Source organism: Manis pentadactyla, chromosome 3 (genome assembly GCF_030020395.1).
Source record: "Manis pentadactyla isolate mManPen7 chromosome 3, mManPen7.hap1, whole genome shotgun sequence".
Taxonomy (NCBI): Eukaryota; Metazoa; Chordata; class Mammalia; order Pholidota; family Manidae; genus Manis; species Manis pentadactyla.
In genome coordinates, this window is record NC_080021.1 from 113,477,153 (window position 1) to 113,501,579 (window position 24,427).

General features: G+C 36.6%; 1 protein-coding gene across 10 annotated transcripts in view; it reads left to right on the forward strand.

The window, feature by feature from the left end:
* The window catches only part of ABI1 (abl interactor 1), a 151,931-nt gene that overhangs the window by 111,875 nt on the left and 15,629 nt on the right, over positions 1 to 24,427 (forward strand). For 4 of the 10 annotated variants that reach the window (XM_057498304.1, XM_036920268.2, XM_057498308.1 and 1 more), the window contains exons 3-7: positions 4,033 to 4,209; positions 9,557 to 9,571; positions 10,294 to 10,394; positions 11,651 to 11,791; positions 14,250 to 14,350. In XM_057498304.1, coding sequence (XP_057354287.1) covers positions 4,033 to 4,209; positions 9,557 to 9,571; positions 10,294 to 10,394; positions 11,651 to 11,791; positions 14,250 to 14,350 — 535 coding nt within the window. Of the gene's footprint in view, positions 1 to 4,032; positions 4,210 to 9,556; positions 9,572 to 10,293; positions 10,395 to 11,650; positions 11,792 to 14,249; positions 14,351 to 15,281; positions 15,360 to 24,427 lie in introns of all 10 variants that reach the window. The other 6 variants (XM_057498306.1, XM_057498310.1, XM_057498305.1 and 3 more) reach the window with 2 other exon arrangements.

The following is a 24,427-nucleotide window of genomic DNA, read 5'->3' on the forward strand; positions in this document are numbered from 1 at the left end:
GGTTTGGAAAGTGAAAACCGTGATACAGATTACTGTCAAGGGTAACAGTGGTGTGGCTGTTGTCAGCTGATTGGACTAGTGAATAGCAATACCATAACCTGAAAGGGCCATCAGCAATAAGGCACCACTGATAATCTGAAGAGGCCAGGGGTTGAGGGTCACAGGCCCGATGTAGCCAATTTGCCAGTAGCGGGTAATATGGCCTTGCTCGCTGTGAGGTAAATGGATCTTTTTCTTACTGTGAGATAAGTGGGAGTTTCAAGTGAGGGATGCAGTGTTTGCCTCTGCATCAGCAGCATAGGATCCTTTACTTTGTATCTGTCCCATGACGGTACAAATGTTGACATGGCTGGTATGATGATGAATCCAGCGGCAGTGATGGCAGTCTGGACAGTGCGGGCTTCAGCAACAGCTTGATTCCAATTGGTCCCATTAGGCAGTGGGCCATTACACTAATGACCTAGATGTTACGATCAACAACTGCATTTGTCTCCACAGTGTGTGGACAGCCTTTAATGTTAGTCTGTAGTTTTTCAAGTGACAGACCAAACACCTAGGTCATCAGTAACAGCCCCCATCAGTAAAAATATAAAAAGGCTTATTAAGGGGATAATTCATCCTTGAGTTCTGCCCACAGAACAAAACAACCACACCCACTTGCAATCCTGTTCAGCTGGCACTGAGGTGGAACAGCTTGGCAGCCCACTGGATGCCATAGGGTTTCAGCCTAGTTGAATTATTATTGAACCAGGCTCAGACATTTAGGGGATCCTCTGTGAATCCAGGGCTTCATTGAGTCAGCAGCTTTGGTTTGGGTGATAGAATGGAGGATAAAATTTCTCAAAGGGGTAGCTGCCACTCTTTCATGTAAGGCTGGGGTGCCATAAGGACCAGTCTGGCTGCATTTTTGGATAAACCATTTCCATGTGGTAAGAAGAGAGGCTTGTTAGGTCCCTTCTACTCTGTTAGTTACTGAGTTTGAGTCGACCCATTCCCAAATGGGAAACTTTTCAAAAGGTGGGTAACATGATGGCTGTGTCAGGAAGGCATTGAATCCATACGCTAGGGATGCCTCTAGTGAGGCTGCTCTTCTTGCCGGAGGCTACAGACAATGAAATTATCCTTGCACAGAGACTTGTACTCAAAGGGGTAATAAGGATTGTGGAGTGCTGAAGCTACCAGTCCTTTTTTGCATGGGCTCCTCCAAGTTAGAATAATCCACCCTGGCATTTAGGAGCATCCACAGTACAGACATGTAAAGTGTCAGTGCCAATTTTACATTCAGTGGTGGAAGCCACAACAGTAATAAAAATTGAAGCAGTGCAGAGAGCCCCGTCTCAAAGGACATGGTAGTTTCCCTTCCCCACTGTGAATGCTACCCAAATTTCTGTAATTGAAAGGAGGTACCCTCTGCCTCCACAGATGTGTGTGAAGGTGACATGGGCTCTGTATCTAACTGAGGCATACACTTTTTGCATCCTCTTAACCAAGCGTGAGCTAGCATACCCCCAGGTATATTTAGTCTTTGATTCCCCCTTGGGGATGAGTAAACAAGGTACATTTACTTTCAGTTTTCAGTGCTGTTGCCATTGATCAACCAGATAAATCTGTGGTATTTTGGGTTTACCTCCAAACTCTCTATTCTGTGGCTAGATTGTCATTACTGATGCCATCTTTATTTGGGAACACTTTGATTCAGCAGCTACAGCCATGGTGGGGGCCATGGGTTTATACTCTTTAATGATCTGCATAGCAGCATCATTGTTTTTAGGAGTCTACCTAATGCAGGCTACATTGTCAAGATTTCAAAATAAGGACTAGGAGAGCTCTCCAAGGCTGGCAGGGCTAACAGTACAGTAAGAGCCTGAAGACTAGTCAGTGCTGGGGGAGTTTGTCTAAGTGTGGTTTCCCCAAGGGTGCCAAAGGTCTCTTATAGCAGGGAGTATCCAAAGCCAAAAAATGCTGAGGCCTTTTACTTATCTCCAGTAGATTGAATGTTGCCAGACAGACTGCTGGAGGGTTGCACCAGCTGTAACAAGTATTATGTGCTCCACCCCCACATCTGAGCACACCAACCAAAGTTCTTAAGAGTCTCCTCATTCTGACCACAGTGGTTTAGGGTTTTTTTTTCCCATTGTAGACATTTTTCTCTGTAACCTTGGACAGAACCTCGTGTTCTTGCCCTTCACTCTACCAGACAAATCTTAGTACCAATTGTACTGAAGCTGACAGCTTGGTGAATAGTTGACAGTACTGGGGCACCATTCATGCTACTATCTTTGAACCTACTTAGCCTGAAGTGACCTCCTCAGTTCAGCTTCATTAACAAGGCACTAAAGTGGAGGACCCATTCATTGTCCAGTCGACCATACAGTTTCGTCAACATGTTCATTCATGAAATCCATGGATTTCTCTCAGTTCCAATCAACTGGACTTTCATTCCATTTCTGGAAAGCTTTGTTTCTGTCACCATTCCATCCTCATTGCCAAAGTTGTCAAACATTTTGAAATGTTTGAGATTTTACCCTTCATGCAGGCTAATAAGCTAGCCTGCCATAATTTCATCGATAAAATTAGAAGACATGAGATTCTTGGATCAGAAAAGGATATCATTATATATGGCAAGAGCACTAACCAGAGTGTAAGCATTTGTGCCAGATGACTACCCCCATTTCCACAAGATACTGCAAAGAGAGCCAGGTGATGCCTGTACACAGAGTTGGGTACATTACAGGAAATGAACTCCCTGCTGAGGATACCAGATCTTCTATAATGAGTAATAAGCCTTCCCAACCTTTGCCCTGGGTCTGACATTATGACTATTATACTGGGCAGTAAACAAACCTGCCTTTTGCTCTCCAAAAAGACACTATATGTTCTAAGGCCATTTACCATAATATAAATATCGAGAATAAAGGGAGTCAGTGCTTTTTGTTGCAAGATGTGCCCAAAATTCTAGACACCCAGGACAGTTGTCTTCCTTTACCTTGTTTTGAAGTTGGGAGGACATACTTGATTACAGGTTCCTTCCCAGTCAGTTTTTACAATTCTGGTGAAAGATAGTTTTAAATATAACACTAATTTTGTTCTTTTTTCTTGACAACCCACCTCGCTTAAGTTCAGTTCACATTCTTACTTTCTTCACTTAGACTACCATAACTGCTTCCTAACTGCTCTTATTGCCAGTGGTTTTGTTCTGTCCTCAACACCTCTGGGAGAGAGAACTATTAAAATGCAGATCTGATGATATCACTCAGTGTAAATTTGTTACTCGTTCCCCATTACCATTAGGACAAAGTTTAAATTGTTCAGCAGTTGTATAATTATTTCTCATGTGCTGACTACAATCTAGTTTTTAAATGTTGTCAATTAAACGAACAAAAAAAATTTTTTTTAAGCCATAAAGGCCACATTAGGTAGGCTGCATGCTGCCAGTTTGTAGCCTGTGCTTTATCACCTTTTCTTATATAACTTTGTCTGCAACATGCCGTTCTTTCTGCCTTGAATCATTTCACTATTTGCCTCTTCTACTTATCCTTAAAAAGCTACCTACTCTGTAAAGACTTAAAATGAACCCGTCTCAACCTCTTGATCTGAACACCTTTAGAGTAATTTCATATAAACTGTGCATGTGTCACAACAGCACTTAAACCTCATTGTGTTGTAATTTTTTCTGGTCTGCATCTCCACTAAATAAACTGTAAGCTACTTAGAACAGGAACTCCTTTCCTTTCCACACATACCAATCTTCAGGAAAGAAAATTGCTTTCCTGAGAATGGTTTTAGAATCATATCCATTGAAGTTATTTGGTGCTCTTAATCACCTTTAGATATTCCCTGTTTTAAGCCTTGAGGATATTAATATGCTGAATTTTGAAGAGAAAGGCATATCTACTGGAAAAAAGACATGTAATCCAGCCTTATGGTCCAACCTATATAAGGTCTAATATGTATACTTGGAAACAATATAATATATATATTACTTACTATGCCTAATAATACTTTCTTGCTTTGTTCAAATTTGAAATGTAGACCGTGGACATTCATAAAGAGAAAGTGGCTCGAAGAGAGATTGGTATTTTGACAACAAATAAGAATACATCAAGAACTCACAAAATAATAGCACCTGCAAATATGGAGCGCCCTGTAAGGTATATTCGGAAACCTATTGACTATACAGTTCTGGATGATGTGGGCCATGGTGTCAAGGTAAGCATTTTTTTATTATATTAACTTGAAATAATTTATCCAGTAAATATTTTGGATAGGATATATGGTGGTAAAGATAATTTTTGAAAAGAATTAGATTCTCAGCTAGTAATTAGCATTACAATTTTCAGAGAATATTTATTAATATCAGTTATGTATTATAGTAAGCTTGGGGCAGAATTTTACCAGTGGAATAGGATATATTCTAGAAGATAATGAAACTTAAAATATCTATTCATTTAGCCATTTGAGTACTGGACTAACACAAATGTGTATTATGAATACCAGGTCTTGCTTTTCAGCACTGAATGATTTTTTTATTTTTATTTTGGTATTCTTAATATACAATCACATGAGCAAGATTGTGGTTACTAGAGTCCCCCCATTATCAAGTCCCCACCACATACCCCATTATAGTCACTGTCCATCAGCATAGTAAGATGCTATAGAGTTACTACTACTTGTCTTGTCTGTGCTATACTACCTTCCCTGTGCACCCCCCCTACATTATAGTACTGAATGAATATTTAAAAATAAAAACTATATGCTTTCCAGGTTTGATTTAGAAAGTAATTTATAAATACTTTAAATCTTTTTTTTTTTGAGCTAAAAATAACTTTATTATGGGAAGCCTCGACTACATACACAAAAGCTGAGAGTATTCTGTTGAGCCCTCATCACCCATCACCCACTGTCAGCCAGTCATGGCCAACTTCCCTGTACCTGCACCCCTACCCAATTACTTTAAACCTCTTATTCCTAAATGTGTATACACAGTACTGCATCTGTGTGGATGTGGATGTAATCCCAGCAATCTGTAAAAAATAAAAATTGTGCGTAATTTTGTTGTGTGTACCACTACCACTCCAACAGACTTTTAAGAAAAAGATTATCTGTTGCCTATGTCTGTTTCTTAGCATGGCAGAATTAGCTGCTCTTTATGGTACCTGTAGCCTGTCAACTTTTTAGGTACCTGTGGGTTATTTTGCAAACATCTGGAATGACCTGAATTCTTTCTTTGTCTCTACTCAGGATAAACTGTTACTCTGAAATTTGGTAGTCCCTTTCCTAGAGGACCATTATTTGTTTTTGTTTCTGTTCTTCAGAATATTCATAAAAATTTTTTAGGAGTCAGAGTCTTGAAGCTTTTCCTAATTGGTTCGTCTGACTGGAGCTATTGCTGGATATGTTGCATTCTGAATTATCTGGGGTTCTTATTCAAGAAGAGAATATAGCAGGCAACACTCATCTTTATTCTACTCTTCTGTGGGACTATTGGAATCTCCCCTTCACTGTTATGTTGTCCCCTTCACTTGGAAGTTATATGTAAAGTTGTGACACTTTGCAAATGTAGAAGAGGTCATTTGTTTATTTCTTGTTACTTGCCCAAGGATGAGGCTAGGCTTGTATAAGAGCTTAAATTCCATTTTAATTTAAGATATTTTAGACTAGATTGATATACAGGATTTGAATCCTAAGAGTCTGGAAGAACTACTTTTATATTATTACCTCATTGGGGATAAAATATATATATATGTACAACAACATGAATGGTCTTAGTGCCACAGAACTGTACATATACATATACATATATATATATATATGCACACACATACTCAGGCTCACTCACACTCACTTCTTCCCCTTTTACCTAATCTTGATTTATCTTCCTTCCAAAGCAAAAACACTCTCATAAAAAAATTACTATCTTCTAAGTGAATATCCTGTATTGTTCCTCCACTAATAATAGTACTTAGCAGTTCAAACACATAGTACTTAGTATAACACTTACATAGTACTTAGCAGAATATAATGAAACTAAATTTAAAGGAAATTTTGAATGAGAAAATTCAACCGTTTCATCATATATATATATATATATACACACACACATGCAAGATGTACAGGTAGCATAATACACATGAGAAGTACACAGATGTAAATTTTGGCAATGTGCTTTTTGTAATATGGTTATTTTAGACATAGGTATTTAAACTTATTTTGTGGTAAAATATGCTTAAGGTAAAATTTACCATTTAACCTTTTTAAAGTACAGTCTGTGGCATTAAGACCATTCATGTTGTTGTACAGGCTATTTTAAAATATATTTGTGAGTAGGGGTAGGAGGATGGGTGGTCTGTGAGAACAATATCTCACAAGCTGATATGTGGCATATTTGTTCTTATTTTATTTCTGTCGTACACAAATATGCACATTTTTTACCCAGTAGTCTTATTGCTGCTTTATTTCTCTAGTTTTCTCATTTCTCTAAAAAAGATAATTGCTGACTTAATTAAAATTTCTACAGGACTGTAGAGATCTGTGAAGGTTAGAATTGGGTTACCAGTTAAAGAACAAATGCCAGGGCCACAATTATGAGAAGGAAAAATTTTAATTTATTTTAAAATCAGTGTTTTACATATAGGGAGACACTATACTTATTTACAGTTCTAGAATTATTTTATCTTTTGACTACTTTTGTATTTAGAAGTTTGTTTTCTGACTAATTTATAAGAATTCCTTTTTTGTTAAAGAAATTAGCTCTTTATATATTGGCAAATATTCATATGGGTGTTAGGCTTTGACTTTGGTGTTTTGGTATTTTAAAAAGACAGATTAAAAAAATTGTATCTAAATATATTAATATTTCTTCTTATATTTACTAAGTTTTATGTTAAGGTTTCTACACTTAGATTAATATTCCATCATGTTTTCTTCTTTTGTGATACAAATTTTACTGTTTTGGCACTTGGCATTTGTACTGTTTAATTTAAATAATGTTTACAATGTTAATGCCTTTTATGCTGTGAAATAGATGGCACACATAAGTTTAGGAATTAAAAATATGGAACAAAAATCTAAAGGTAGATCTGATTTGACTTTTGGAAACAATGTGTAAGGTATAGATAATGGAATCCTAGCATAGATAAACTACTAGAGTATATATGCATAAAGGAGAATGAACCTTATAAGGGAGCACAAGGTGTGTAAGTAAGCTAGAGTAGAGAAGGCCTGAATACTTACCAGAGACATTTAAATTTATTTTTTGATAAACAGTAATAAAAACTAACAGCCTTATAGCCTGGTTTATAATTTTCCAAGGATTATCCATATAGGTGTTTGTTTTTAAGCCTTGAAAAGGCCATGTGATTTACGAGTCTTTACATTATGTTAGTGGACACACTGAAGCTTCAAAATATGTACAAAGGAATGATATTTTTAAAGGTTCCAATTTTATTAAACAGAGGAGTAAGCTAATCAGTCATATCAAAGAAAGGATTGGCTTATGGACTGGTAGAATCTGTGGTATGCAAAGCTTATGATTTATTGAGGGCCAGAAGATAGCAAGGAATAAAAGAGAATTCTGTTGTTTTCAACCTAAAATTCCAAGGAAATGGTAAAGTGGCTTGTCCATAAATATGAATGTCAAGGAAATGAAGTGACATCTTAAGGAAATAAAAAGTGTAATTTTGGGGACATAAGTGGAAAAATTTTATATGTTGCTAACAATTGTACTATTTTAAGCTGTAAAATAATAGGGATTATTTCCTTCTAACACTCCTCAACCCTAATATGTATACGCATACACACTTAATAGAGGAGGCTGAGTTTATGTACCATTGCATAATGGCGGAGTTCGGCCAAAATTTTCATTATCAGATTCTCTTTTCATTCTTTCATTTAAAACCAGTTTATACTTGAATGCTAGATTATAAATAAGGAAGTAATTTTTTCATTTGTTCACTTGAATCAACAAATGAGCGAAGATGTATGGGCCTGTTTAGAATATTTCTAAGTTAGTATTTTGTGCGTTGTAATGCTGTTACTACATCAGTACATCTTCAAGGGTAATAATGTTATTAGAGTTTAATTTCTTAATTCAGGTGTGAAATGTAGCAGCTAGTAAAATTCCAGAAGTTGTTTCCAGGCAAACATGAGCAGTATCATTCTAAACAAACATTAAAGAATACTAAAATACTGGCACAGGTTCTAGAAATGAGAATATATCTAAGACCAAGTCCAGTTGACCCTTGAACAATATAGGGGTTAGGGGTGCCAGTCCCCTATGCAGTTAAAAATCTGCATATAACTTGGCTCCCCAAAAACGTAACTCCTGATAGCCTACTGTGGACCAGAAGGAAGCCCTACTGATGACATAAACAGTAGTTTAACACATATTTTGTGTGTATGTATGTATTATATTATTATATTCTTACAGTAAAGTAAGATGGAGAACAGAATGTTTTTTTCAAAATGTCATAAATCTCTAAAAAGTTTTCTGATATATTTATTGAAAAAATGCGTTTAAGTGTTCAATCATGTTGTTCAAGGGCCAACTGTACATTCATCCTCTGGATGTCATAATTTTGCCTTTATGGTCACCTGACAATATATATTTAGAAATATAGATTTTATGAAAAGAACTTGAAATCTCCCAAAAATCTATACAAAAGCAGATTGTACAGCCTGAAGATATTTTTTCTTATATAAGTAGTGATGCATTAGGATTGTACACATTATTTCACATTTTTCATATGTACAAATGTTCATATTATTTCCTATGTACATATTTCATATATAGGATGTTACCTTTCACAGAAGTAGCCTTTAGGATTGAAACAGCTTTCTCAGTTTTGCATTTTGGTGGACTGCTTTAGAAGAAAACTTAGCAATAAAGCAACCTGTACCTTCATAGTAGTCTTGGCCTGCTCAGATTTGAATTCATTAAGTTACAAGTAGGTTTCCAGACCCTGCTTGTTTTTTCCTTATTTACAATCTGGCTAAGCTATTACTGTTCATTGTGATTTTGTTGTCAGACACTGAGGTGCTAGGTCATTTTCTGAATTTGGTAGCAACCTGTGATTTTTAATTTTAGCATTTGCAGTTTATCACTTTTTGAAATACTATATACTACCATTCATTAGGGAATGCTCTTACTTCAGTAAAGCATTAGGTCTTGTATACTGATATATTAAAGTAGCCTTATGTTTAAATCAAAGTTTGTTTATCATCTGTGAGATTAGTTCCATAGGATAAAGTACTGACCTAAGTAATTTTTGGACCTGCATAAGGTTAGCATAATTAAGTGGTGGTCTCTTTATGGATATATTCGTAAAAATATGTGATAACATAGTTTTAAAAAAATACTTTAAAAAATATGTGATAGCACATGAATATTTCCCTACTGTTATGGATATCTTTTTCTTTACAAAATATTTGAAATATGGCTGGGTAAGAAGCTTATTAACATGAATTGAATAACTGTAAATATAAACCTGTCCTATCAGATGTAACTTAATTTAGAATTAATTTCTACTTTTTCCCCCCTTTTTTTGCCATCGTAAAGTGGCTAAAAGCCAAGGTAAGAGATGTTACTTATCATTTGATCCACAGTATTCCCTCTATATTGATAGAGGCTGCAGAGCCACTAAAATATTGAAAACTTTTCCTCTGTCTGTCTGCTTTTCCCCCATAGGATTTATGTAGATTAAATATACTCAAACTCAGTTCAAATCAGCAACATTTAGCTTGAATATGTTAATATATCAAAGATATATTGACATCTGCATTTATATAGGAACATTAATTTTGCTAACATTTATTGCTTCGCTTATCTTTTGATAGTTGCCTTGCTTTTATTGACTTATAATTAGGTTTTCCAGACATCATACATGACTTTGTTACTGAATTACTAGGATAAAGGCAATTTTTCAGTTGAATATCTTAGCAAATTGACACTGAGATCTGTAGTTTATATTCATGTACACATTAAAAAATTTGGGGGAAACCCCATATTTGAATGCAGATAAGTTCGATTTTGGTAAATATGTTTAACAATAAAATAATGTATAAAATCCAATAATCTCACCTGTTTTTCACTATAATTTGGTATGAATAGCACAAACTAGGAAAGCCAAGTACAATGGTTTCTTGACTTTTTCAAATGTAGTACCAAAGTCTGTTATTAAAACTGTCTGGGAATCCTTACTTCACATTCTGATATTTAAAAAAATAATACAGGGTGTCAAAACACAGAGAGAACAAATTGATACAAAAATAAAAGCTTTTCTTTCCACATTTTAGCATGGAAATAACCAGCCTGCAAGAACTGGCACACTGTCGAGAACAAATCCTCCTACTCAGAAACCACCAAGTCCTCCCATGTCAGGCCGGGGAACGTTAGGGTAAGAATTCAACTACATTGTACAGGAAAATTCCTGTGCTAAAGCAAAGCTGTTTCTGTGACTTCAGTAAATGTATGGACCCTTCTTGGGACACTTTTAATATGATCTAATCTACCTCTTACAAATCCATTTTGGTTCTTAATTCCTTGAATAGAATCGAAAATGAATATGCCTATTTTATATTATTTTCTCTAGAAGTCTTTACTGGAAAAGTTCTTTCATATATGTGTAAATGAGCCTTTTTAAAATCTTCAAATCCATTTAAGAAAATATGTAAATCTAAGTTTATTTCAAATGAAATGACCAGAGGATCCCATATAGTGCCTTCATATGTATTTATCATATTTATAATACAGAACTTCGAGTAAGTGGTCTGTTTTGTGTAGTTCAGCGTGGTAGCCATGTTACTTGGTGCTTGAGACTTTGGAACTCTTCATCTAGACTACTTGTAACTGTGCTTCTACTGAAACCTTAGGACCCTTCATGCTTGAGCTTTGTGGAAAGGCTAGTTAAAGAAATAGAAAAGATAAGTTGTTGGCTTCTTCCTTCTCACTTCTCAGTGCAGTAAAAAATACTGAATAATGGGGTAAGGCATTTCTGGAAGATTGCTCACCTTAACATAGGAAATCATACATACCTTATTTTTGGTGGAGGGGTAGCAAATCATATTCTATAGTAACAGGGATCAACACAACATTTTTAGAGAATCTTAGTTTCCATTTTCATTCTGTAAAACCCTTGCCCCTGAAAAAAAACCTATGAAGTTATTAAATAGAAAGTTAAAAAGTTAAAATCATTTATTGAGAAACTAAAGGCATTACATCTAGGATCAGTATATACTTGTCCATTTATTTCCATATTGAAGTAGGAATAAATTGCAGAGGAGACACTTAGATTCCATGACTTACAAAGACAGAGGCTTATGGGTGATTGAGTTATAGGAATAATGTGTATTTCAAAGTTTGGTAGTATCAAGCATTTAAAAAACTATAACCTATTTTTAGAAATAAGGTTAGAACTTTAAAATTACCCTTTCCTATGGTTTTTCTAAGAAAAGGCTAATGAATTTTAGTTATTGTGTTATAGTAACAAAAATTATATACCCCAATTAAGAATATTTAAAAATTTTTATTTTTAAAACTTTTCTTTTAAAAACTTGTGTTATACTTGGTTACAAAGAGACAATCACAAATTTGTGGGGAAATATTATTTAATTATTCTTACTTTTTCTTTCTTCTCTTACTAAACTTGTTTAGACGGAATACTCCTTACAAAACCCTGGAACCTGTTAAACCCCCAACAGTTCCTAATGACTACATGACAAGTCCTGCTAGGCTTGGAAGTCAGCATAGTCCAGGCAGGACAGCTTCTTTAAATCAGAGACCGAGGACACACAGGTAAGCCTGGAGATTAAGCCTTTGAGCGTCGGAAAGGGGTGTTCTGACTGGGGAGAGTCTTATGTGAAGCTGCTGAATGCAATTCTACCCTAATACTAGTATAGAATGTAATTGCCAAGGGGAATAATACCATGTATGTTCCTGGAAGTTTGTGTCATAACTTCTGTTTTTTAGATTTTTTAATAGGTGATTATGCTATTAGCAGATTGTTAGTTATTTCTTTGATGGGCACATTTGTATTTGGATAAAGCCTAAAGAAAATTTTTTTGAAAGTCTTTTTTAAAAACATCAAAATCCAGAATATTTTTGTATAAAAGGTTAATATCACAAAATTTAAAAATTTAATTTGAAATTACAGAACAAGATTTAAACTTTAAGCGGTTAGAGGAAAGACAGCTTAAATGTGAGGAAGAATTCTTGAGAGAGTTGATATGCTGGAATGTGTTATTGTATAAATTGTCTTTTAAAAAGGTTTAGCAACTACCCAGTGGATTTTTAAAAACTTGGTTATGGAGGATAACACACATTTAGAAAAAGTATATACTTTATTAAGTATACATTTAATAGATTAGCACAAATTGAACATACTAATGTAACTAACCATCACCCAGATCAGAAAATGGAATATTACCAGCAGCCCAGAAGTCCCTCTTTGGTCCTTTCCTAATTATTGCCTCAACCTTCTTCCCCCTCCAGAAGTAGCCACTCTGTATTTGGGTAATTTTATAAAGCCAGACAAATGTGTTGTTTTATCTTGAGTTTTACCTCTGACTTATTTAATAACTTGAGTAAAGAACCTCTCTTTACTTTCACTTTTAAGTTGGCATATTAGAGATACAACTTAGCAAAATCATTTTTGGGGATACAATGAAATAAGGTACATCAAAGTCTTGATTCTCTATTTAATTGATAACTTTTTATTGCTAGTGTTAGTAAATAATAAATTGTTGTATTGATATCTGCAGTTACTGCATCAGGTCAAGTTCAATGAGGATAAAAGTTGTTTGTTTTTTGAATTATATCTGTTTTTCTCTGTGGTAGAAGTAGTTTAGTCATACTCAACAAGCAGTTATTAAGAGTTACTTTGTTAGGTACTTGGGATATACCAATACAGTATAGTTCTTTTTTTACAGAAACTCATTCTGTTAGAACAGGGATCCACAGATCTTTTAATAAAAGGCCAGACTGTCAGTATTTTAGGATTTGTGGACCATATCATCTCTGTTGCAGTTACTTAGCTCTGTCATTATGGCATGAAAGCAGCCATGGACATGAACATATAAATGAAAGAGCATGGTTGTATTCCAGTAAAATGTTACATATTGCACAGAAATTTGAATTTCATATGATTTTAATATTGTCATAAAATATTATGCCTCTCAGTTTTTAACCCAAATATTTAAAATGTAGAAAGCATTCTTAAAAATTGGATGTACCATGGGCCACATTTGGCCCATGGGCTGTAATTTGCCAACCCCCATGTTAGAAAAGGGGCACGTAACCCAAGATTGTCAAAGAGCATAAGTGCAAAATATGCATATGTCTGTGATGCAGTGGTGGTGCAAAGGAGGGCATTGCTTGCCTGGCTTGAGGGAGTAGAAGCTTTCACATCAAAGCAATTTTTGTTACATAAACACCTTTTTCTTCCATTAAAATGTGATAATGTAATTATACAATGATTATACTGGAAAAAAAATAAAAAGTTTATCTAGGCAGAGCACATCTCTTTGTATCGCTGAGTTTCTTGCCTGTTTAGCCCATGATGTTGATTTTAAAACATAATGTGGAGCCTGAGTCTGTATGTGTGCATACATATACATGGGCACACATGTAGATTCAGAAAAGAACTGGATAGTGTGAGGTTGTGTACCTTAAAGGACACTAAAGCCATAGGAATTAGAATAGGGAATTGGCTAAAGTTTAACAGTACTGACTATTCTAGAATACCCCATGCAGAAAGTTTGTTACTGTTTCTGTCATTTTGCTGATTTTCCAGAAATTTTCCATTGAAATGGAGATTTTCATACTAATCCAGACTAAAACTGCTTACCTTCTTTATTAATTTCCATAGCATCTTGTATATTCTTTTTTGTGACATCCATCACACCATTTTTTAATGTTTTCCCATTCTCAGATAGGAGCTCCACGGCAATGTAGTTCATGTCTGTTCACTGTTGTTCATGGTAGATTTTAAATAAAATTCTGTTGACTGATTGTACTATAAGATTTTATTGGTCATTCATTTCTCAATAGGATGATCTCTTTTGGTAGTTCTCTGATTACTGTCATACTATTATATTGGTTTCCAGTGGATTCAGAAATAAAATGAAACAGAAGAACCACTTCAAGTATTAGGGTTAAACTTTGTATGAAACAGTTTTTAAAACCTCTTGTTTCATATATATATGTTTCTGGATAAATCTCTATAGCTGTTTTTTTCACAATTTTTTCTTTGCAGTGGGAGTAGTGGAGGAAGTGGAAGTCGAGAAAACAGCGGAAGCAGCAGTATTGGCATTCCAATTGCTGTCCCTACACCTTCACCACCAACCATTGGACCAGGCATGTTACTGAGTGATTTATTTAAATATGTGGCAGTACTTAGGAGCTTTATTATAGAGTTCTGAACTACTTTAGTTATATTAAGTTATTTATTAAATTCACATGATTATTTGCTGGAATCAGTGCTAACAACAAATTTAAAAATATTTTTAGATTGGTTTTCACATAGTCTTAGGGTTTTACCAGCTGTTTCTCCTTACACATAAAGCATATTAAATAGCTTTATTAAATAACTTTCTGACCATTTTCCTTTAGAAATACTTGTGTGGGATACTAGTCAGGAATGGTATTTATTATTTCAAGAGAAAATCAATATTGTGCTACTCCAGCCAAAGGATTAGTGTCTGTAATGTGAATTATGTATCAGTGAGTTTTGTTGTTGCCTTGTAGGCTAGTATCTCAACTCTGGTTTTAGCTTGTTCTGTGACTTCATTATATATATGATATTCAATACATATTTCAGTAAAATGCCATGAATTTAAAATGGAATCCAAGTAGGAAAAGTTCTGTTACTCTTTTACATTTATGTACAAATGTAAGAAATCCTTCCAGAGCATTAAATCAGTCCCTTGATTTTTTTTTTTTTTTTTAGTAAATGAAATGAAGACTTAATAGTGTTTAAAATAGACATTTTAATAGTAAGTATGATAATGAAAACTGTTAGGGAAAAATTGTTTGCTTCTCTGGGATTTTGTCAAAAAAGGAGAAAAAGCTACTTACAAGAACAGGCGTATCTTATAGGTAATGCAGGTATGAACTTAATGGCCTTTTTACCTAGTAAAATTCATATTCATGTGAATAAGCTTTACATATGGCTGTCTCCTTTTTTGTTTTTTGACTCTTCTATCCAAATCATTGTACTTTCTTACTGCTTGAGAATGTTTAGTTTTCTTTCGTGTACTCTGACCTGAATTATAAAATATTTTATTAGAAAACATTTCTGTCTCTCTTTCTGGAGCCCTATCAGCCCCACCTCCTCCACCACTTCTCCCAGTGAACACTGTGCTAGGTGAGATTGCATAATAACCATTGGAGTGATTTGACTTCATTTGCATATTGCATAACAAACTGCTTTGCTAGACTGCCAGTTTTATTTTGGAAACATGATGAGTTTAATAAAGCCCAGTCTCAGATGCTATTTCATAAAGTTCAAATACAAGAAAAACCAAAAATTGTTTAGACCAAAAAATACTTACGTGATTTTAAGATAAGAGACAGGCAAGCACAAAATTCAGAGTATGGGTTGGTATGGGAGGGGAGAGGCCAGAAGATGGGGTTTGGAAGGAGAACAATAGTAACTGTAAATTATTAGCAAAGGTCCGATTTGGGTAGAGTGGAGAGTTCACGGAGGTGCATTAAATTATTATGCTTTATAACTTACAGGTGTGTTATATTTATTTTCATAGTATCAAATAGTATTTGTATATTTATATAAAACTATTATTTATATAATTTAAAAGATAAGGGAAAAATCCACTTATACGAAAAAGACATTTTCAATACAGTGAAATTATGTGCTATTTGTTAAGAACTCACTAAGAATCCCAATTAATGACCCAGAAACTCAGGTGACACTCAGTGTTGCTACTCCCTTTCCCATATGAGTTCACTTTCCCTCTATCCCTGATCTTACCCCAGAACCCATCTTCCTCTTGTGTACTGGGTCCCAACTTTTTCTAACTTTCTCTGCTTCAGTAAGTGGCTGCACCATCCCCCTGGTTACTTTCTTTTCATAAATTTTTTTGTTAAGGTATTGATATACACTCTTATGAAGGTTTCACATGAAAAACAATGTGGTTACTACAGTCACCCATATTATTGAATCCCCCCCACCATACCCCATTGCAGACAGTGTTGATCAGTGTAGTAAGATGCCACAGACTCATTACTTGTTGTCTCTGTGCTACACTGTCTTCCCCATGATCCCCCCTACACCATGTGTGTCCATCATAATACCCGTCAAACCCTTTCTCCCTCCCTCCCCACCACTAACCCTTTGGTAACTACTAGTCCCTTCTTGGAGTATGTGAGCCTGCTGCTGTTTTGTTCCTTCAGTTTTGCTTTGCTGTTATACTCCATAAATGAGGGAAATCATTTGGTCCTTGTCTTTCTCTGCCTGGCTTATTTCACTGAGCATAATACCCTCCAGCTCCATCCATGTTGTTGCAAATGGTAGGATTTGTTTTCTTCTTATGGCTGAATAGTATTCCACCGTGTATATATGTACCACCTCTTCTTTATCCATTCATCTACTGATGGACACTTAGCTGCCTCCATATCTTCACTCTTGTAAATAGTGCTGCAATAAATAAGGGGTGCATATGTCTCTTTTAATCTGAGAATGTGTATTTTTTGGGTAAATTCCTAGGAGTGGAAAACCAGGGTCAAATGGTACTTGTATTTTTAGTTTTTTGAGGAACCTCCATAGTGCTTTCCACAATGGTTGAACTAGTTTACATTCCCACCAGCAGTGTAGGAGGGTTCCCCTTTCTTTGCATCCTCACCAGCATTTGTTGTCATCTTTTGGATGCAGGCCATCCTACTGATGTGAGGTGATATCTCATTGTGTTTTTAATTTGCATTTCCCTGATAATTAGTGATGTGGAGCATCTTTTCATGTGCCTGTTGGCCATCTGAAATTCCTCTTTGGGGAGTAGTCTGCTTATATCCTCCACCCATTTTTCAATCAGGTTATTTGTTTTTTGGGTGTTGAGGTGTGTGAGTTCTTTGTATGTTTTTGATGTTAGCCCCTTGTCAGATACGTCATTTACAAATATATTCTCCCATACTGTAGGATGCTTTCTTATTGTGTGATGGTGTCCTTTGCTGTATACAAGTTTTTTAGCTTGGTGTAGTCCCATTTGCTAATTTGTGCTTTTGTTTCCCTTGCCTGAGGTGATGTACTCAGGAAAAAGTTGCTCATATTTATGTCCAAGAGGTTTTTGCCTATGTTTTTTTTTTATTTTGGTATCATTAACCCACAATTACATGAGGAACATTATGTTTACTAGACTCCCCCCATCAAGAAGTCCCCCCGACATACCCCATTACAATCTCAGTCCATCAGCTTAGTAAGATGCTATAGAGTTACTACTTGTCTTCTCTGTGTCGTACAGCCCTCCCCGTGCTCCACCATTACACATGCTAATCATAATGCCCCCTTCCCCCCTCACCCCCTTATCCCTCCCTTTCCACCCATCCTCCCCAGTCCCTTTCCCTTTGGTAACTGTTAGTAAATTCTTGGGTGCTGTGAGTCTGCTGCTGTTTTACTCCTTCAGTTTTTTCTTTGTTCTTATACTCCACAGATGAGTGAAATCATTTGATACTTGTCTTTCTCCACCTGGCTTATTTCACTGAGTATAATACCCTCTAGCTCCATCCATGTTGTTGCAAATGGTAGGATTTGTTTTCTTCTTATGGCTGAATAATATTCCATTGTGTATATGTACCACATCTTCTTTATCCATTCGTCTACTGATGGATGCTTAGGTTGCTCCCAGTTCTTGGCTATTGTAAATAGTGCTGCGATAAACATAGGGGTGCATATGTCTTTTTCAAATTGCGCTGCTGCATTCCTAAGGTAAATTACTAGAAGTGGGATTCCTGGGTCAAATGGTATTTCTATTTTGAGCTTTTTGAGGAACCTCCATACTGCTTTCCACAATAGTTGAACTAATTTACATTCCCACCACCAGTGTAGGAGGGTTCCCCTTTCTCCACAACCTTGCCAACATTTGTTGTTGTGTGTCTTTTGGATGGTGGTGATCCTTACTGGTGTGAGGTGATATCTCATTGTGGTTTTAATTTGCATTTCTCTGATGACTAGCGATGTGGAGGAGCTTTTCATGTGTCTGTTGGCCATCTGAATTTCTTCTTTGGAGAACTGTCTATTCAGCTCCTCTGACATTTTTTTATTGGATTATTTCCTGTTTGTTTGTTGAGGTACGTGAGCTCTTTATATATTTTGGATGTCAATCCTTAATTGGATCTGTCATTTATGAATATATTCTCCCATATTGTAGGATACCTTTTTGTTCTACTGATGGTGTCCTTTGCTGTACAGAAGCTTTTCAGCTTGATATAGTCCCACTTGTTCATTTTTGCTTTTGTTTCCCTTGCCCGGGGAGATGTGTTCATGAAGAAGTAACTCATGTTTATGTCCAAGAGATTTTTGCCTATGTTTTTTTCTAAGAGTTTTATGGTTTCATGACTTACATTCAGGTCTTTGATCCATTTTGGATTTACTTTTGTGTATGGGGTTAGACAGTGATCTAGTTTCATTCTCTTATATGTAGCTGTCCAGTTTTGCAAACACCAACTGTTGAAGAGGCTGTCATTTTCCCATTGTATGTCCACAGCCCCTTTTTCATATATTAATTGACCATATATGTTTGGGTTAATATCTGGACCTTCTATCCTGTTCCACTAGTCTGTGGGTCTGTATTTGTGGCAGTACCAAATTGTCTTGATTACCGTGGCTTTGTGGTAGAGTTTGAAGATGGGAAGCAAGACCCCCATTTTATTTTGCCTTCTCAGGATTGCTTTGGCTATTCGGGATCTTTTGTGATTCCATGTGAATTTTGAAACTATTTGTTCCAGTTCGTTGAAGAATGCTGTTGGTATTTTGATAGCAATTGCATTGAATCTGTAGATTGCTTTAGGGACCTGCTCGCAGGTTTTACTTTTCCATTTCCCCGATATCCAGTGCACCATGCAATGTGTGTCTGCGCTCCCAGTGCGGATTACTAGGGCTGGGTATTCAGCAGTCCTCTGCTTCCACTCCCTCCCCTCTCCAACTCCTCTCCTCCTGCTGGGGAGCTGGGGTGGGTGGAGTGCTCGGGTACCACTGGGCTGTGGCCTATATCTTACCCCCTTTGTGAGATGCCAAGTTCTCACAGATGTAGATGTAGCCTGGCTGTTGTACTGTATCCTCTGGTCTGTCTGTTAGGTGTAGTTTTATTTGTTGTATTTTCAAAAATACGTATGGTTTTGGGAGGAGGTTTCTGCTGCCCTACTCAGTCCTCCATCTTCCCAGAATCGCCTATGTTTTTTCCTAAGAGTTTTATGGTTTCATGACTTATATTCAGGTCTTTAATCCATTTCAAGTTTACTTTTTGTAGGGGGATAGACAATAATTCAGTTTCATTCTCTTCCATGTAGCTGTCCAGTTTTGCCACCACAAGTTGCTGAAGGGGCTGTCATTTCCCCATTGTATGTCCATCGCTGTTTTGTTATATATTAATTGATCATATATGCTTGGGTTAATATCTGGACTCTCTACTTTGTTCCACTGGTCTATGGGTCTGTTCCTGTGCCAGTACCAAATTGTCTTGATTACTGTGGCTTTGTAGGAGAGCTTGAAGTCAGGGAGCTTAATCCCCCCAGTTTTATGCTTCCTCCTCAAGATTGCGTTGACTGTTCAGAGTCTTTTGTGGTTCCATATGAATTTTAGAATGATTTGCTCTAGTTGTTGAAGAATGCTGTTGGTATTTTGATAAGGGATTGAATTGAATCTGCAGATTGCTTTAGGCAGGATGGCCATTTTGACAATATTAATTCTTCCTATCCATGAGCACGGGGGTGTGTTTCCATTTATTGGTGTCTTCTTAATTTCTCGCATGAGTGACTTGTAGTTTTCAGGGTATAGGTCTTTCACCTCCTTGGTTAGGATTATTCCTAGGTATTTTATTATTTTTGATGTAATTGTGAATGGAATTCTTTGCCTGATTTTCTGCTAGTTCATTGTTAGTGTATAGGAATGCAACAGATTGCTGTGTATTAATTTTGTATCCCGCAACTATGCTGAATTCAAATATTAGATCTAGTAGTTTTGCAGTGAATTCTTTTAAGGTTTTTTTTATGTACCATATCATGTCATCTGCAAACAGTGACAGTTTGGCTTCTTCTTTACCAGTCTGAATGCCTTTTATTTCTTTGTGTTGTCTGATTGCCAAGGCAAGGACCTCCAGAACTATGTTGAATAAATGTGTTCCTGATCTTGGAAAAGATTTCAGCTTCTTGCTGTAAAGTGTGATGTTGGCTATGGCTTTGTCATATATGGCCTTTATTATGTTGAGGTACTTGCCCTCAGTACCCATTTCATTGAGAGTTTTATCATGAATGGATGTTGAATTTTGTCAAATGCTTTTTCAGCATCTATGGAGATAATCATGTGATTTTTGTCCTTCTTTTTGCTGATGTGATGGATGATGTTGATGGAGTTTCAAATATTGTACCATCCTTGCACCCGTGGAATAAATACTACTTGGTCATGATAGATGATCTTTTTGATGAATTTTTAAATTTGGTTTGCTAATATTTTGTTGAGTATTTTTACATCTATGTTCATCAGGGATATTGGTGTGTAATTTTCTTTCTTTGTGGTGTCTTTGCCTGGTTTTGGTATTGGAGTCATGCTGGCTTCATAGAATGAGTCTCAAAGTATTCCCTCTTTTCTGTTTTTGAAAACTTAAAGGACTTTGAGTGGGTATTATGTCTTCTGAGTGTCTGATGAAATTAAGTGGTGAAGCCATCTGGTCCAGGGGGGTTTTGTTCTTGGGTAGTTATTGATAACCAATTCAGTTTTGTTGCTGGTAATTGGTTTGTTCAGATTTTCTGTTTCTTCCTGGGTTAGTCTTGGAAGGTTGTATTTTTTTACAAAGTTGTCCATTTCTTCTGGGTTGTCCAGTTTGTTGGCATATAATTTTTCATAGTATTCTCCAGTAATTCCTTGTATTTCTGTGGTGTCTGTAGTGATTTTTCCTTTCTCATTTCTCATTCTTGATTCTTTTTATGTGTGTAGACCCTTTTTTTCTTGATAAGTCTTGCTAGGGGTTTATCTTTTTTGTTTATTTTCTCTAAGAACCAGCTCCTGTTTTCATTGATTCTTTCTGTTGTTTTATTCTTCTCGATTTTATTTATTTCTGCTCTAATCTTTATTATGTCCCTCCTTCTACTGACTTTGGGCTTCATTTGCTTTCTTTTTCTAGTTTCATTACTTCTGTGTTAAGACTGTTCATATGGGATTGTTCTTCTTTCCTGAGGTAGGCCTGTATATAAGAAGGTACCTCCTTCTTAGCACAGCCTTCACTGCATCCCACGGATTTTTGAGGTGTTGAATTATTGTTATTTGTCTCTATATATTGCTTGATCTCTGTTTTTATTTGGTCGTTGATCCATTGGTTATTTAGGAGCATGTTGTTAAGCCTTCATCTGTTTGTGGGCTTTTTTGTTTTATTTGCGTAATTTTTTCTACTTTCATAGCTTTGTAGTCTAAGAAGCTGGTTGGTAGAATTTCAATCTTTTTGTATTTACTTAGGCTCTTTTTGTGGCCTGGTATATATATGATCTATTCTTGAAAATGTTCCATGTGCACTTGAGAAGAATGTGTATCATGTTGCTTTTTGAGTGGAGTGTTCTGTTTATGTCTGTTAGGTCCATCTGTTCTGATGTGTTGTTCAGTGCCTCTGTCTCCTTACTTATTTTCTGTCTGGTTGATCTGCCCTTTAGAGTGAGTGGAATGTTGAAGTCTCCTAAAATGAATGCATTGCATTCTGTATCCCCCTTCAATTATATTAGTATTTGTTTCACATATGTAGGTGCCTCTGTGTTCGGTGCATATTTATAATGGTTATATCCTCTTGTTGGAGTGACCCCTTTATCATTGTGTAATGTCCTTCTTTGTCTCTTGTGACTTTCTCTGTTTTGAAGTCTATTTTATCTGATAACAAGTACTGCTTTTTTCTCCCCATTAGTTGCATGAAATATCTTTTTCTGTCCCTTCACTTTTAGTCTGTGTATGTGTTTGGGTTTGAAGTGAGTCTCTTGTAGGCAGCATATAGACATGTCTTGTTTTTTTATTCATTCAGTGACTCCATGTTTTTTGATAGGGGGCATTCAGACCATTTACATTTAGGGCGATTATTGATAGGTGTGTAGTTATTGCCATTGCAGGCTTCAGATTCATGGTTACCAAAGTTTCAAGGGTAACTTCCTTACTATCTATCAGTCTAACTTAACTCACTTAGTATGCTATTAGAAACACAATCTAAAGATTCTTTTTTTTTCCACTCCTTTTTCGTTATCCCCTGTTCTTTTTATATTAGTGTCATATTCTGTACTCTTTGTCTATCCCTTGACTGACTTCGGGGATAGTTGATTTCATTTTGCATCTGCTTATTAATTAATTGTTTTGATTTCTTTACTGTGCTTTTGTTTCCTCTGCTGACAGCTAGTAGGCCTTGGAACAATTCCCTCTATAGCAGTTTCTCCAAAATACACTGTAGAGACAGTTTGTGGGAGGTAAATTCTCTCAGCCTTTGCTTATCTGGAAATTGTTTAATCCTTCCTTCAAATTTAAATGATAATCTTGCCCGGTAGCGTATTCTTGGTTTGAGACCCTTCTGCTTCATTGCATTAAATGTCGTGCTACTCCCTTCTGGCCTGTAAGGTTTCTGTTGAGAAAGCTGTTGATAGACTAATGGATTTTTCTTTTAATGTGATCTTTGTTCTCTGTCTGGAGTCTTTTATTAGTCTGTCCTTATCCTTGAGCTTTGCCATTTTAATTACTATATGTCTTGGTGTTGTCTTCCTTGGGTTCCTTCTGTTGGGAGATCTGTGCACCTCCATGGCCTGGGAGACTATCTCCTTCCCCAGATAGGGGAGTTTTCAGGAATTACCTCCTCAAAGACACTTTCTATCCCTTTTTCTCTCTCTTCTTCTTCTGGTACCCTTATAATGCAAATATTTTTCCATTTGGATTGGTCGCATGGTTCTTTTGATATTCTTTCCTTCTTAGAGATCATTTTTTCTCTCTGCCCCTCAGCTTCTTTGTATTCCTCTTCTGATTTGTATTCCTTTTACTGTCTCCTCTACTCTATCTAATCTGCTTTTAAGTCCATCCATTGTATGTTTCATTTCTGATAGTATATTCTGTAAAGATTGGATCTCTGTCCAGAATTCTTCCCTGAGTTCTTGAATATTTTTCTGTACCTCCCCAAGCATGTTTATGATTTTTATTTTCAAATCTCTTTCAGGAAGAATGATGAGTTCACTTTCACTTTACCCTTTTCCTGGTGTTTGTTGGATTGTAGTTTAAACCAGGTTCCTTTGATGTTTCATATTTTTATATGGTGCCCTCTAGTGCCCAGAAGCTTTACTCTCTTGAGCAGCTCAGCCCTTGGAGTGATGTTGGGGGTCTTGGGGGAGCGTTGCTGGTGCTTGGGTGGTGGAAAGAGCTGTTTCCTGCCTCCTGGCTGATATGCCTGTCTCCACTGCCAGAACCAGTGGGCTTAGCACAGAAGTGTATGCCTCTATGCTTTGGGTTTGTAGCTGCTGTAGGCGGGGCTTCCCTCTGACTGGCATGATGTCAGCGCAGGGGCTGCCGGGTTGCAAGCTGGTGCAGGCTGGTCAGGATGAAGGCGCATCAAGCTGCGTATCATGGTGTGGGGCGTTGGAGCTGTGTATCCAGCCTGGTGGATGGAGCACCTGAAGCTCCTGAAAGTTCCCAACCTGCTGTGCAAAGTGTGCCCAGAGAATTTTGTCCACTTCTCCTTTCTCTTGAGCAGTACGCTCTGTGCAGTCCTTGCCCTTTTAGGAGCTGTCTCGCTGTTAGAAAGTCTCTCACGCTTCCTGCTTTCTTTTGTCCCAGAGCGGCCGGATGTGGATCCCTGTGTTCCACAAGCAGCTGGAATCTCAGTCTCTCCAGGTATTCTGCCTGTCTTAGTGTTCCAACCCCCCTAATCTCCAGAGAACCATGCAATGTAGGTTCGTACTCCCAAAGCAGGTCTCCAGGGTTGGGTGTTCAGCAGTCCTAGGCCTCCACTCCCTTCCTGCCCTGTTTCTCTACCTCCCACCACTGAGCTGGGGTTGTGGAAATGCTTGGGTCCCACCGAATGATGGCTGTGGTACATTACCCTGTTCCATGAAGTCTGTTCTCTTCTCCAGGTTTATACAGTCTGGCGAAGCTTTCTTTCCTGTTGCTCTTTCAGGATTAGTTGTATTAATTATATTTTCATATTATATATGGTTTGGGGAGGAGGCCTCTTTCTCACCTCTCATACTGCCATCTTTAATCTC